Here is a 12324-nt window from a genome sequence, read left to right on the forward strand (position 1 = left end):
TTTTAGGATTTGAAACCTCTAAAACTCACAAGATCAAGCATTTGACCCTATTAGAACTAAATTTTCTTAGATTTGAGAGTTCCTCCCTTTTCAAGAGGAGCCATGACCAAGTGTCTTCAAATATATGCTTAAATGCCCTTAAATTACTTAATCTGAGTCTTTGGAAACTGTAGGCTAGATGTCCTGGGGAAAAAGTTATATGATTATTTCATGAACTAGAGAGAGACCCGATCTTAATCCCTGTTAAGTGAGAGGCCCAATTATGCTTTCTTAATATCCCTAAAATCACCAGAAATCTTACTGTTGTTGTCAATTGCCGATTATGTGCGGAAAGGAAGGTTGCTTGAGAAGAGAAAACACGAATTGACTCATCCGTGGGGTTTTGCCCATATGTATTTTATTTCTTCTCTAACGGTTGATCAGTAGGTTAGACATTTGATTAGCACTCATCCTTCTTCTGATGTTTCCAAGCTGGCCAACATAGAATAGATAGGCAAAGCAGCCAATAGCAGTTTGTTCTCGCCTATCGACAGATGGCAAGTCGCTTTCAAGCTCAGATAATTCAAATCTGAATTCCTACTTTCTTCTTGTTATTGAGAGGGTATTCTCTGCCCTTGTGAAATCAGGTAGAGGGAGAGAACTCGAACGGAGAGGGATGTGGCGGGGAAAGGAAATTACTCTCATAGATCGAGATTGGATTAACCTGGGTGATCTATCCATGACCAGGATGAAGCTTGGGTGAAACTAAGTGGAGGTCCATTAAAATTAAAAAAACTCTTTATTTATGGTCATTTTTTTTCATTGAAAATGAAGAAGGCTGAGGCAAATATTTGCACTTGAATTTAAGCTATTGACGCATTGACCAGAAGCTTTGGCGACATTATGCTAGAGGATTTGTGGATGTAGTTGTAAATGCTGGAATAAATGTAGCTGGAGTTCATAGAAATTAGACCAAAGAAGGCCTATGGTGGAAATTGATATGTATTATTGACGAGGAGGTGATCAGTTCAGATTTTCTGTATGGATCATATGTGAATGCACCTCACGGTACATCAGTTGGCCTTAAAAATATCGTGATTGGCATCTTCCAGACCCGATGCGGTTCTTTCTGTTACTCTGTCATATCATGGAAGATAAGATCTACTTTTCAACGGTAATTATCATGAAAAAACTTGCCTTTACATTTGATAGTTGTTAACCGACAAATGACTAAATCTTGCATTTACAAATTACCCAACTTTGAAAATGTGATGAAAAGGCAATTCATAGCATTTCCAATGAGCACTGGACTGGCGCTTGTCTGCTTATCGACACCTTACTTGGCATACCAACTCGAAATATGCTCGAATGGTGCTGTAAATAAAGAAGCATCCTCGGTCTTTGCATTACTTGCTTGTTCCCCTGCGTTGGCAAGTCGTTTCAGGTATCTTCAGATTAGCAACTCCTATTTAATTATTTGTGACTATGAAGGCTTTTCCCTAGAATGTGGAGCGAATTAAGCGACCGGATAGGGGATAATGAACTGTCTCATTGCTGATACTTCATATGGTTCGACAAAAAGGAAGGTGAGGAAAAAATGGTGGGTACCAATTAGCAATATGACTCTCGTTGGTCTACTTGCTGGGTTTCCAGGACTTGATGTATTTTTTTCCTTTATCCAAGCTTATACACTGGGCTTCTCTGACAGTCCAAAACTGCAAAATGTGACATATATAGTCACCACAATTTATAAGGTCAAGGCTTTAAGCCTTGGATTGAAATTGAATGGAAGCTGTGGTAAATCGCTACCCGACCTAACCTGGTCAAGGGGACAAGTACTTCACCGTGTCTTTCGGCACAACTCATATCACGCCTTTCTTGGCCTTGTGGCTAAAATCAAGTATCACAGTTTTATGACATCTGCTATAGTGCGTTAAAAGTGTTCAGATATTAAAAAGGGTCGATGACTAGTACCACTTTGTCAACGCAAGATCTAAAAGCAAAATACACTAGTTACTACAATACATTCTGCGCTATTAAAACACATCAGACATTTATAACTTCAGTCATTCCCAAAGAGCGGGGAAAGCTATGTTTTACAGTGTGGCATTATGAGGATGCTAGGAATCTCCGATCCATTTGACAAATCCATGAACATATGTCGTATCGGCCTTAATTGAGAGAAAAACCCAGAACGAGGAAAATGGCATCATTCATATATAAATAAACAAGTTCAATTACATGACCCAAGCGCTGGCCCACGTTACTACATTCGACATAGCGCTACAGTTACTTTAGGTGCCAAAGGCGCCCAAAGCGATATTGTGATGCCTTATGGTGCAATATGCTAGACAGCCACATGGAATACGCTCTAGAATGATGGCTTATAGTGGAGAGTTTATGAGATGCATCATTTGCCAAATAGAACTTGAAGACTCGGTGAAAGAAAACTTTTGATGGGGTAACACTGATCAACTCAACACTACCATGGAGACTGGGCATCATTATATCTGGACGTATACCTGATGAAACATGCATCAGAACCTCAGTCTATGGGCAGGTATTTCTGTGCATTTCTAGGCCCAAGAGAGATCAACCCGCTGGAGGGATAGTAAGGGTGTCCTCCGTAACTACCCAAAATTTTGGCTCTTCTAAGCACGAGGAGATCGTTAAATGGACACATCTCTCGCACTGTTCCAGCTTTCTGCCTGCTCTGCCACGTTGCAATCGTTCAGCAATGCCGTGATGTGTTTAACTTCTTTTGGCATTGAACCGGTGAGAACCTGTCATGTGGTGGAATATTAGATTACAAATAAGGACTAAGTCAATTGTACATGTGATCAGCATATGATAACCATGAACTTTTAGCTCAGATGAACCTTTCTGGCAAGACAATGGAATATGCAACATGCAGGCAATGCCTTTATGTTGAGCTAAAAGGGTAAATTAGGGATTCTCTTATTCAAGAGTACCAGCTTAAGGTCCAGAAGATTTATGAATTTCAATTTAGAAACAACAGCCGAAAATGAAATTTGAGGTGTCTCCATGACAATGTGACCCAAAGCTAGAATCAGTAAATGAAGGTCCCACAACAAGAGCAAAGCACCACATGCCTAGTGCCAACCATGAAATATTTGTGTTCATACCTCATATCCTGTATCCGTAATAAGGACATCATCTTCAATCCTTATCCCAATCCCTTGGTACCTGCATTTACTCTGGGATACATAAGTTGAACTAATGACAATGCTAGATTCTAGTGTTGGTTGCAATCAAGTGCCTTTACTAGACTGCAGTCTCAGAATTAATCCATCTGAAGTTCTACTTGGAAATTTCAGTTTGACAGATGCCATAACTAGACTGCTCATTTTGAAAAAGAGTCACGATATACATTTTTTTTCTAGATACTTTTGAAAATTAGCTTTGTATACAGGGTGGCAGGGATGCACACTGTTGATGCTTCTTCATGAACCTTTACTTATTAATAATTTGTATGAATCACATAACTGGGCCGGAAATTCCAGGTGCTGCTTCCTTTTTTTTAAACACAACTTTTGAGAACTTCAATAGCCATTTAAAAATGTTCCTGAAAAGAACTTCTTAGAATTGGAATGAGCACAAAAGCGACTCAGTTCTCTTTTCTCAGAAAAAGTATATATATCAAAGTTTCAAACTTCAAAATAGTTTCCCTGGAAAAAAACCGAAAGCATCCTCATTTAATAGTTGAGGTTGATAATTGGCATTTATAGTATAGGATCTAGATGTGCTTCCTCAAACAAGTCAGCGAATAGAACAAACAGATAACTTTGGTATCCTCATGGAGAGGTTTGCCCTCTGAAATAGATTTCAAACACATGAAAACAGAGAGTTAACAAACAAAGCCTCATAATTTTGCATTTACTTTTTAAAAGAACTTCCAAGCAAGGCCCGAGTCATTAGAAATTCAAGGTGATATATGGACACCTTTAATTACATAAGCTTTAGTTCATACCACTCTGGACAATCAAGGTTGTATGGGATGTAGACTCCTGGTTCAATCGTTATCACCTGGAACCGAAAAAGCACCTTGAGTAAATACCATGTGAACAAAACAAGGCAGCTACTTGGATGAAAACAGCAAGCATACTTTCTGAACATATGTCATGGCAATTCAATTGCATTTACTTGTTATCCGTGACCTGTGAAAGCCATAACAGCTGCAAAAGTCTACACATAGGGACCTACTGCATGCAGCTGTACATGTAAGACCCCATCAAGGACATCTCTACTTTATAGGGGCTTAACAAAAAAGATTTGACGTCATCGAGTCGGTTTCCAAAACAGACACATCTAAATTCGATACCAAAACATGCTGAAATATGGAAACAAACTCTCAATAAAGTCCAAAGGGTGTGAAACAACTGGACGGCTCTCAAATGAAGTTTTGATAAATATGCAAATATATGACTGATAATTCCACCATCGACATGATATGAAGGAAAGAAAATAACAAAGCTGCGAGTTAGTCAACTTACAACACCTGGCTTCAGAGGACGGTCATAGTTAACTGTAGAACAATCATGCACATCCATTCCGAGGTAATGACCTGTATGTTAATGAAGATAATTCACTAACCTTTCGTTTGACAAACATACCCAATTCAATGAAATGAAAGTTCAACAAACAAGCATCCACTGTCAATTGTTGAGTATGCAATGGATAATATTGGAGAAAGTACACTATGTATAACCCAAGCTTCTTAGAAAACCAAATTACAATGGATAGTCAAGTATACCTATAGAGGTTGGGTTCAGTTGATGGTAACTGTGTAAAATGCTCCGATCATCCTTCAAAAGTCCAATCTCCTTAAATCCTTTGCATAGCATGTCGACCTGTGATACCACATGGCATGATGAGAGATGATTGATCAACCATCAGAGTCCACAGGAGCAACATATAACATGTTCCAAAGGCCGTGTAGCAATAGAGGTATCTAGTACCCACTTTAAGACAAGTATTGCACCATAAACAGGGAGATAAAATTCATGTCATCACAATTGTACACATAGAAAACCCCCTAGTCTTGCATTTAGTAAAGTAGAAAAAAACTATTCCATTTTGACAGCATGCCGAGAAGAGAATTTGTTAATTGCAACAAAAGTAGCAGTGATATGTTCACAGGATCAATCTTATTTAGACTTCCACCAAAGGTGCATAAAATCAAAATTGAATAAAAACTAAAAACAGAAGCACAGGAAATCCATTTAACCAAAAGCAATGATAATCTTCTGAAGAATGAATAAGAACATATAGGAACACAATAATTGACCACAATTCATTATGATGTTTGTGAAGAATCTAGCATCAAATACATGAGCAAACAATTACCGATAAAAATGAATATTGCTCATAGTAGCAAACATTCTTTTAGTTAAGGACATCTCAAACCCAGATGAGCGAGGCAAACTCAGATACAAAGCAAGACAGTATTTATTTTCAGCTGTATTATGAAAGAATATTCACAGGCAGTAGAAAAATAGATTCTTCAACCTGCTTATGTAAGAACAATCTAAACATACCGAGTATTTGTGAATTTCTCGAATGGTTGTGCCCGGTTTGCATAGCTTGATGCATTCTTTGTTTGTTTGCAGTAAAAGATCATAAAGTTCTTCCTGAAAGAAAGGAATGATATCATGGTGATATGATACAAAAAGAATATAAGCTCCAACCATAAAATTATTAGGATATGGTGGAGAGCAGGAAAAACTAAAAGATGTACAGGATCATTGAGAGGTTCAATGGATATGCATTTAACTGGAAAAACATTGAAGGAGTCTGAAAAAATCCACGCACAATAGATGAACGGAAGTGTGATAATCAAAGTCACATGTAAACATGCAAATTGTGTCATGTCAATGAATTATAATTTATGTGATGAATCCATGAGATGAAACCATGGCCATGTGATGGGATGGGTTCATCCTTTTTTTTTTTAGTATCGGCATGCATCAACAGGAACGGCAACAACAAGAACCAAGCCTCAGAGAGAGAGAGAGAGAGGGAGGGAGGGAGGGAGGGAGGGAGGGAGGTTGCTGTTGCATACTTGAGAAGGTGAAAAGCTGCCACAGGGAGGCCAGGTGCGAGTTAGGTCACTGACATAGCCATGCAACTCACATCCAACATCCATCAAGACAAGGTTCCCATCTGCAATCTGCAAAGAGTATTCATAATGTTAAAGGTATTACAGTAGAATGTTGGAGAACTGGATTAGCTGACGGAAATGGATCTCACTTTCTGATCATTTCGAGAATAGTGTATCACACTTCCATTGCTCCCACCTCCTACAACAGGGTTGAATCTGGAAAAGAGAAATTGAAGAAGCATCTGTCAATTGCTTCACTTCATTGCACATGTTTCATATAATAAGCACAAATTTTGACACCAATCTGATGCATGTGTTAGATACTTTATAATAGAATATACAGAAGAGGCATTATAGCGATAATGATAAGCTTCTTTTGATATTAATGAAAAAACTCACGCCATCCTCTGAGCACCTCTCATTCTACATTCATATTCAAACTTTGCTGAAAGCATAGCCTCATGAGGGTACACTTTTGAATGCATCATTGTCTGCAAAAGAGCCTAGAAATAGGAGATACACATTAGTGAAAAATACATGAGAAGTTTCCATGACAAACTAATTTTTAGATGAAACACAACTAGTGACAAAAGTATTCACTCAGAGTCTCTCTCTCTCTCTCTCTCTCTCACACACACACAACAAAAGACAAACTGGTTACTGTATTCATGTCATCCATGTACCTCATGGTTCAAGCCCAAATTCTAGTGTGAGAATGACCCTAGCTGTATATCAGTGTTCATAGCGAAATGCAAACAACGTTCAAGGATGAGGTGTAGACATATCAAACAAAGGAACCTTAGATGGGCAATAGCATATATAAGAAGTACTATCTCTTCACCCCCTAGACACTGAGAGCAGAAACAAAATGTTATTAACAAAGATGAATGTACCAAATCCTTCTGAAGTAGCGAGTCAGAGCAAGTGATGATGACAAAGATTGCAATAAAGTTTCCAACAAGCGACAGGCGAGAGGTTAACTCACATTGGTGCATCTTCACAGAATCATGACCAAGAAATTACTTTCTAAGTTTACAAGATAGATTGACTGTCCTTACAAATCATTTGAAATCAACACCTAGCTCTCATTTCATCAGGTCACATATTCAACTGAAAAACCTCAAGGTAGCAATAATAAAATCCAAAAAACAAAAGAATTTGCCAAAAGGATAATACTAGATTTGCAAGGTTTTCCTTTTCTATTTCCTGAGCATCTAAATGCATGGAAGTACCTGGCAAGCAATAGATGCCGATTCCCTCATCAACTTTAGCTCTGCAGATGATTTTGTCCACCGTAATTCGTGTGTACAAGCAGATAAGTTATTCACTTTGCCATTGCTGGCTGCTAACTGATATGCCTCTAAATTTGTATATGCAGGTACAGCAGTATTCGCATTATGGAACAACCTAGAGCTTTGCTGAATCATCTCTGAGAGAATCTGCAGTCAGCAACTTATATAGTCACTAAAAAATAAGATTCAATCATAAACAATTACATTCACTCCAGCTGAGTCTGAGCAATGATGATAAAAGCAACCTCTAAGTTTACTAGTTTTTCAAAGATACTACCTTAGGTAATCTGCTCATTGGGTATGCTGAGTCAGCTTTGAATATCTCCAATGCCACATCAACTCCGGCAACATACCCTTGCCAAAGGACATCCTGAGGATTCATAAGGAAAATCTAAGGCTTGAAACTGAATCCTATTTCCTAACACAGAAAATGGAAATCTGTAATCGTTCTGAAATGCACATGATATGGTCCACTCCATCCTCTCACAATGTAAGTATCCACATATACACTGATACGGAAAAGGCTGATCAGAGATTACAGGAGCATGCAGAGTATCAAACAAATAGATCCATTTTAAACAAAGACTATTCTAATGTATTACATCATGTGTGATGATTGACAAAGATTCTAGCCAACCTAAGAAAAATAACTCGTGAAAAGGTACTAAGCCAATCCTTTTATACAAAACCGGGCATACTTGAGGTGTTGCTTCTGGCATGAACATGCATAAACCACACTCATGACCTAGAACCGCGATGCCACCTGGTTGTTGGCACCCAGTGATATATGAGTAATCAGCATCTTGTCGGAATGTATAGGGCACGACATCTGTCATCATCTTTATGGGAGCAGCTGCGATGATGGCCAAACCCTTTTCTGGGAGAAGATCCAGTAACTGGTTCCGTCTTGAAACGTATTCCTCTGCAGTAATGCCAGGTGTAATCTCTCCCTCATTTAGTAACTACATGTAGAATCGAATGATGTTCTTAATTCTCATATATGATAATAATTTATAAACATTGACTAATGGGAGTCATTGTCAATGCTGCACCTTCATTGCTACTTCATCCCCAAGAGTCATCTAACAACTCCACTTATCTGGAGGTAGGAATTGACTCTTGGGTGTGTAATTTAATTGATGCACCGTACACCAGACTGTGCACGAGGGCCTGTGCTTGTCTTTGTGTGTGCTTGTCTTTGTGTGTGTGTGCGAGCAAGTGGACGTGCAAGGGTTTGTGGTAGATGAGCATAGCACCATATACTCCACTCATCCTTCGAAAAGCATACCCATGCATTGATGAAAGCAGCAACAGTGCAAGATAAAAAAAGACCACGAAGAAGTAAAGTAGAAGTACCTCAGGATGGGTTGCTGGAGTTGGCTGTCCAACATCAATCATCCTTTTGGAAGAAAATGAATGGGAACTGATCGCCTGAAGCTGAAAAGAAACTCTTGAGCATCACATTGATTGAAAAAGCTAACTGAGATGAGTTAAACCATATGGACATTACTCAAGACGAAGTCCAAGAAAAGCAATACAATCAATCGCATTATCGGACCAACATAAGCATGTTCGGAAGCACAGGTCAGTCCAAAAAGATTCTGAATTGGAACATCAAGGTGAAGCCCTTAGACATTATGGTAGTCTTTAAAGGCTATTAGAACGTAGATGATGAACATTTCAACTCTCACAACTCACACAAGCAACACCAAAGACCCCAGACCGGAACAAGAAATACCAACTCGAATAAGGCATTTCACCGTCGAGTCACCGCCAAGATTTCATCAGGGTACCTCCACAAATCTCTCTACTTCCCATTAACCTTCACCAGAAGCAGCGCCTAGATAGCACTATCCCACATGGCAAAAGTCAACAACACAGCTCCCACTCCATTCTCACCACAAAAGTACAAACAACAACCGACCCATCACCGCATACTCATTCAAAGAGCCAAATCCAACGAACAGACCGCGAAAATCTCCGACTTCCCACGTAAAGAATCACCTGTCGGGGCGGAGCTCTCTGCAAGAACTTCCTCGCGAGCATATGAAGCGCCATTGGAGTGCGTGCAGAACCTCCTCTGAAGCTACCCACGATCTCAACTTCGGTCAAACTGAAAACCCAAGTCTCGTCGTCACGAAGTTCCAATTTTTCTCGCTCGTTTCCACGATTTCATCGGACATTCATCGCTCCCTGCTAAGCGAAAACTCGCCGGAACCAAGAAGGAAGCAAAAGGCAAGGGTTTAAGGCGCGAGGGGAGAATCCCCGAATTCACGAAATTGCCACTGCTTGGGCCTCTTCCCGTTGCAATGGCTATTGGGCCAATAGGCCCACTTAGCCGGCCCATTTTCATGGCCTAAATGAATGTTGGGCCGGAGCATCGTTACCCACGCAAACACAGTACGGACAATTTCGCCGTTAAGGGTGCGTTTGGTTGTGTTTACGTTTAAAAATTGTTAGGAAACGAAATAAAAAAAAGTGTTTACATTCGCAACAATTTACAAAAAAACGCGTTTGGTAAACTTGTTAGGAACAAAAAATAAATAGAAACACGTTTGGTAAATTTGTATAATTTTTTATTTCTTTTATTTTTTAAATATTTTTATTTTTCTATTTTCTTTCTTATTTATTTTTCCTTTTTCTTTCTTATTTATTTTTCCTTTTTTTTTTTTTTTTCTTCTTTGGCGGTCGCCGCCTCGCCATGGCCGGCCGCCGGCGGGGCGGCCTCGCCCGGCCACGGCGAGCTCGCCGGCCCCGGCGAGGCCGAGCTGGCCGTGGCCGGGCGAGGCTCGGCCTCGCCTTGGCCCAGGCGAGCTCGAGCTCGCCCGGATCCGGCAAGCCGAGCTCGCCCGGCGGCGGTGAGGCCGAGCTGGCCGTGGCCGGGCGAGCTCGGCCTTGCCTTGGCGGGCGAGCTCGAGCTCGCCCGGCCGGCGAGGCGAGCCTCGCCCGGCCTCGGCCTCGCCGGATCGGCTCGAGCTCGCCCGGGCGGCGAGCCTCGCCGTGCCGGGCTCGGCTTCGGGGGCGAGCCTCGCCGTGGCCGGCGAGGCCGCCGGCCCTCGTCGGCCGGTCGCCGGCGGTCGCCGGCCATGGCCAAGGCCGGCGACCGGCCAAAGAAAAAAATAAAGAAAAAGAAAAAAGAGAAGTATTTCTAGATTTTGTTTGAAACAAGAAACAACTTTTTGTGTTTCTTGTTTTTGTTTCTTTTTTTGTTCCTAGGAACAAAAGAACAAAAAGGAACGAAACGCACACAAACGCGTTTGTTCCTTTTTGTTCCCAGGGAACAAAAACAGAAATTTCTGTTCACGGGAACGAAAGCAGTGCAGCCAAACGCACCCTAAGTAGCCCGTTAGTAAGCATGGTTGACATCCAACGTGGCACTTGACGTGGCGTAATATTTCAAATTCCTTCTAAGTTCGGTTTGGAACCTGAAATTTACCCTAAAGTATGAGAAAATATTCAGTGGTTTTGCGTGCCACGTCATCTGCTGACGTGGCGCACACAAACCACTCACATACCGACACCTGTCCCAAGTGGGACCCCCTCAAAAATGAGAAAATGGCTCGTTTTCGATTGGTTCGGCTTGGCTTGACTCCTGTAGATGAAAGGACGGTCAATGATTCCTCCGCTCAAAATTTTTCTCTCTCCTCACTTGAATGGGCGGGTTCTCTCTCTCCTCGTAAAACAACTAAGAACGCTCGGATTTCTTCTCCGCGCATCCCACCTCTCTCCGCCTTCGCCTCCGACTCTGCCTATCCAAAAGCCTTGCTCATCTGCCTCTGGCATCTTGGTCTCGTTCTCGAGCGGCACTAGGCTCCTCGCCGCTGATCAGGTGCTGGCCCGCTCGATCGCAAAGGAGAACTCGGCAAACTTGGGCGGGGTCGACAGCGCGGCGAAGAAGGAGAGGCCTGCTGAATTTTCTCTCTTTTTTTCAACGAAGCACGTGCTATTTCTTCCTACTTCTGTCTCTCTTCCTTAAGCACTCCTCTCCTCTTTGTCCCGAGCCCTCTCACTCACCCCAAGTGCCCCCCCGCTCTCTGTCTCAAGCCCTCTCACTCACCCTAAGCGCTTCCCTCCTCGCCTCTTTTGCCATCATCGACTTTCCAACCGCGGCTCTAGAAATCGCCGGCTGTTGACTAGCCTCTTGAGCTTCTTTGTCTTCTACTCCTTATTCGGTCCCGATTTCGGGCTTGAGTACTTAGTCAAGGATTTTGAAGCAAAAGAGGTTTGCGAGGCTAGATATACTGGTGGCGGTGCTAAGTTTTAGGGTTTCGACAACGCCGTGACAGCCGTGAGGGATATTGTGGTGGAGGAGAGAGAGGTGTATGGGTGCCGTGAGACCTCTCTTTCTCCTTTGCCTCTTTTTTCTTTTCTATTGCCTCTATTTCAGGAGGTAGGGGTGTCAACGGTTCGGTTTGATTCGGTTTTTTTTTTAAAACCGAACCGAACTGAACCGTTATAACAAATTTATGAACCGAACTGAATAAGACCCGAATCGAATACGGTTCGGTTCGATTTTTCGATTTTTTGGTTTTTGGTTTTCAACTTTTGCTTTTCGAGTTTTTTTGCCCTCGTTCCCTCGCCCTCTCTTCTCTCTCTGCATGTCTTTCTCTCTCTCTCCTCCGCCTAACCCATTTTCCCTTCTTCGACCTGAACCTTAAGCCCGACCTCAAACACGGCGCCATTGCTTCCGGCACGTTGCCCCCATCTATGCCTCCATCTTGCCCGCTTCTTCTCTGACCTCCAGTGCCACCGCCTCCTGTTCAACTCCTCTTGTGTCCTCTACGTTTGCATCCGTGTCGACTAGGAGGTCGAGGTCTTATGCCCGTTGACGAACCACGCCGTTGCCTTCACCTCGCTGTTGCCTAAGCCGACATTTTCGACGACCTTGCCGCACACATGGAATCTCGACATCTCCGATCCCGCCGCTGAGCG

At 42.0% G+C, this 12324-nt stretch overlaps 1 protein-coding gene across 4 annotated transcripts; it reads right to left on the reverse strand.

Moving 5' to 3' along the window:
• Positions 1-2097: 2097 nt before the first annotated feature.
• Positions 2098-9627, reverse strand: LOC104430219 (intermediate cleaving peptidase 55, mitochondrial). Of its 4 annotated transcripts, none has more exons than XM_018868316.2 (14): positions 9397-9627; positions 8749-8823; positions 8091-8354; positions 7670-7762; positions 7333-7539; positions 6500-6603; positions 6250-6316; positions 6062-6169; positions 5538-5630; positions 4754-4850; positions 4494-4564; positions 3971-4026; positions 3126-3186; positions 2098-2762 (listed from the first exon to the last, which is right to left on the reverse strand). In XM_018868316.2, the coding sequence occupies exons 1-14, from the start codon at positions 9448-9450 to the stop codon at positions 2649-2651; spliced, it is 1464 nt and encodes a 487-aa protein (XP_018723861.2). In that variant the 5' UTR covers positions 9451-9627; the 3' UTR covers positions 2098-2648. The 4 variants fall into 4 exon arrangements, with proteins under 4 accessions (XP_018723861.2, XP_010041285.2, XP_010041290.2 ...); XM_010042983.3 differs by having other exon boundaries at positions 8749-8829; XM_010042988.3 differs by having other exon boundaries at positions 8091-8314; positions 8749-8829; positions 9397-9456.
• Between the last annotated feature and the right edge of the window lie 2697 nt (positions 9628-12324).

Source organism: Eucalyptus grandis, chromosome 2, assembly GCF_016545825.1.
Source record: "Eucalyptus grandis isolate ANBG69807.140 chromosome 2, ASM1654582v1, whole genome shotgun sequence".
In the NCBI taxonomy this organism is placed as follows: Eukaryota; Viridiplantae; Streptophyta; class Magnoliopsida; order Myrtales; family Myrtaceae; genus Eucalyptus; species Eucalyptus grandis.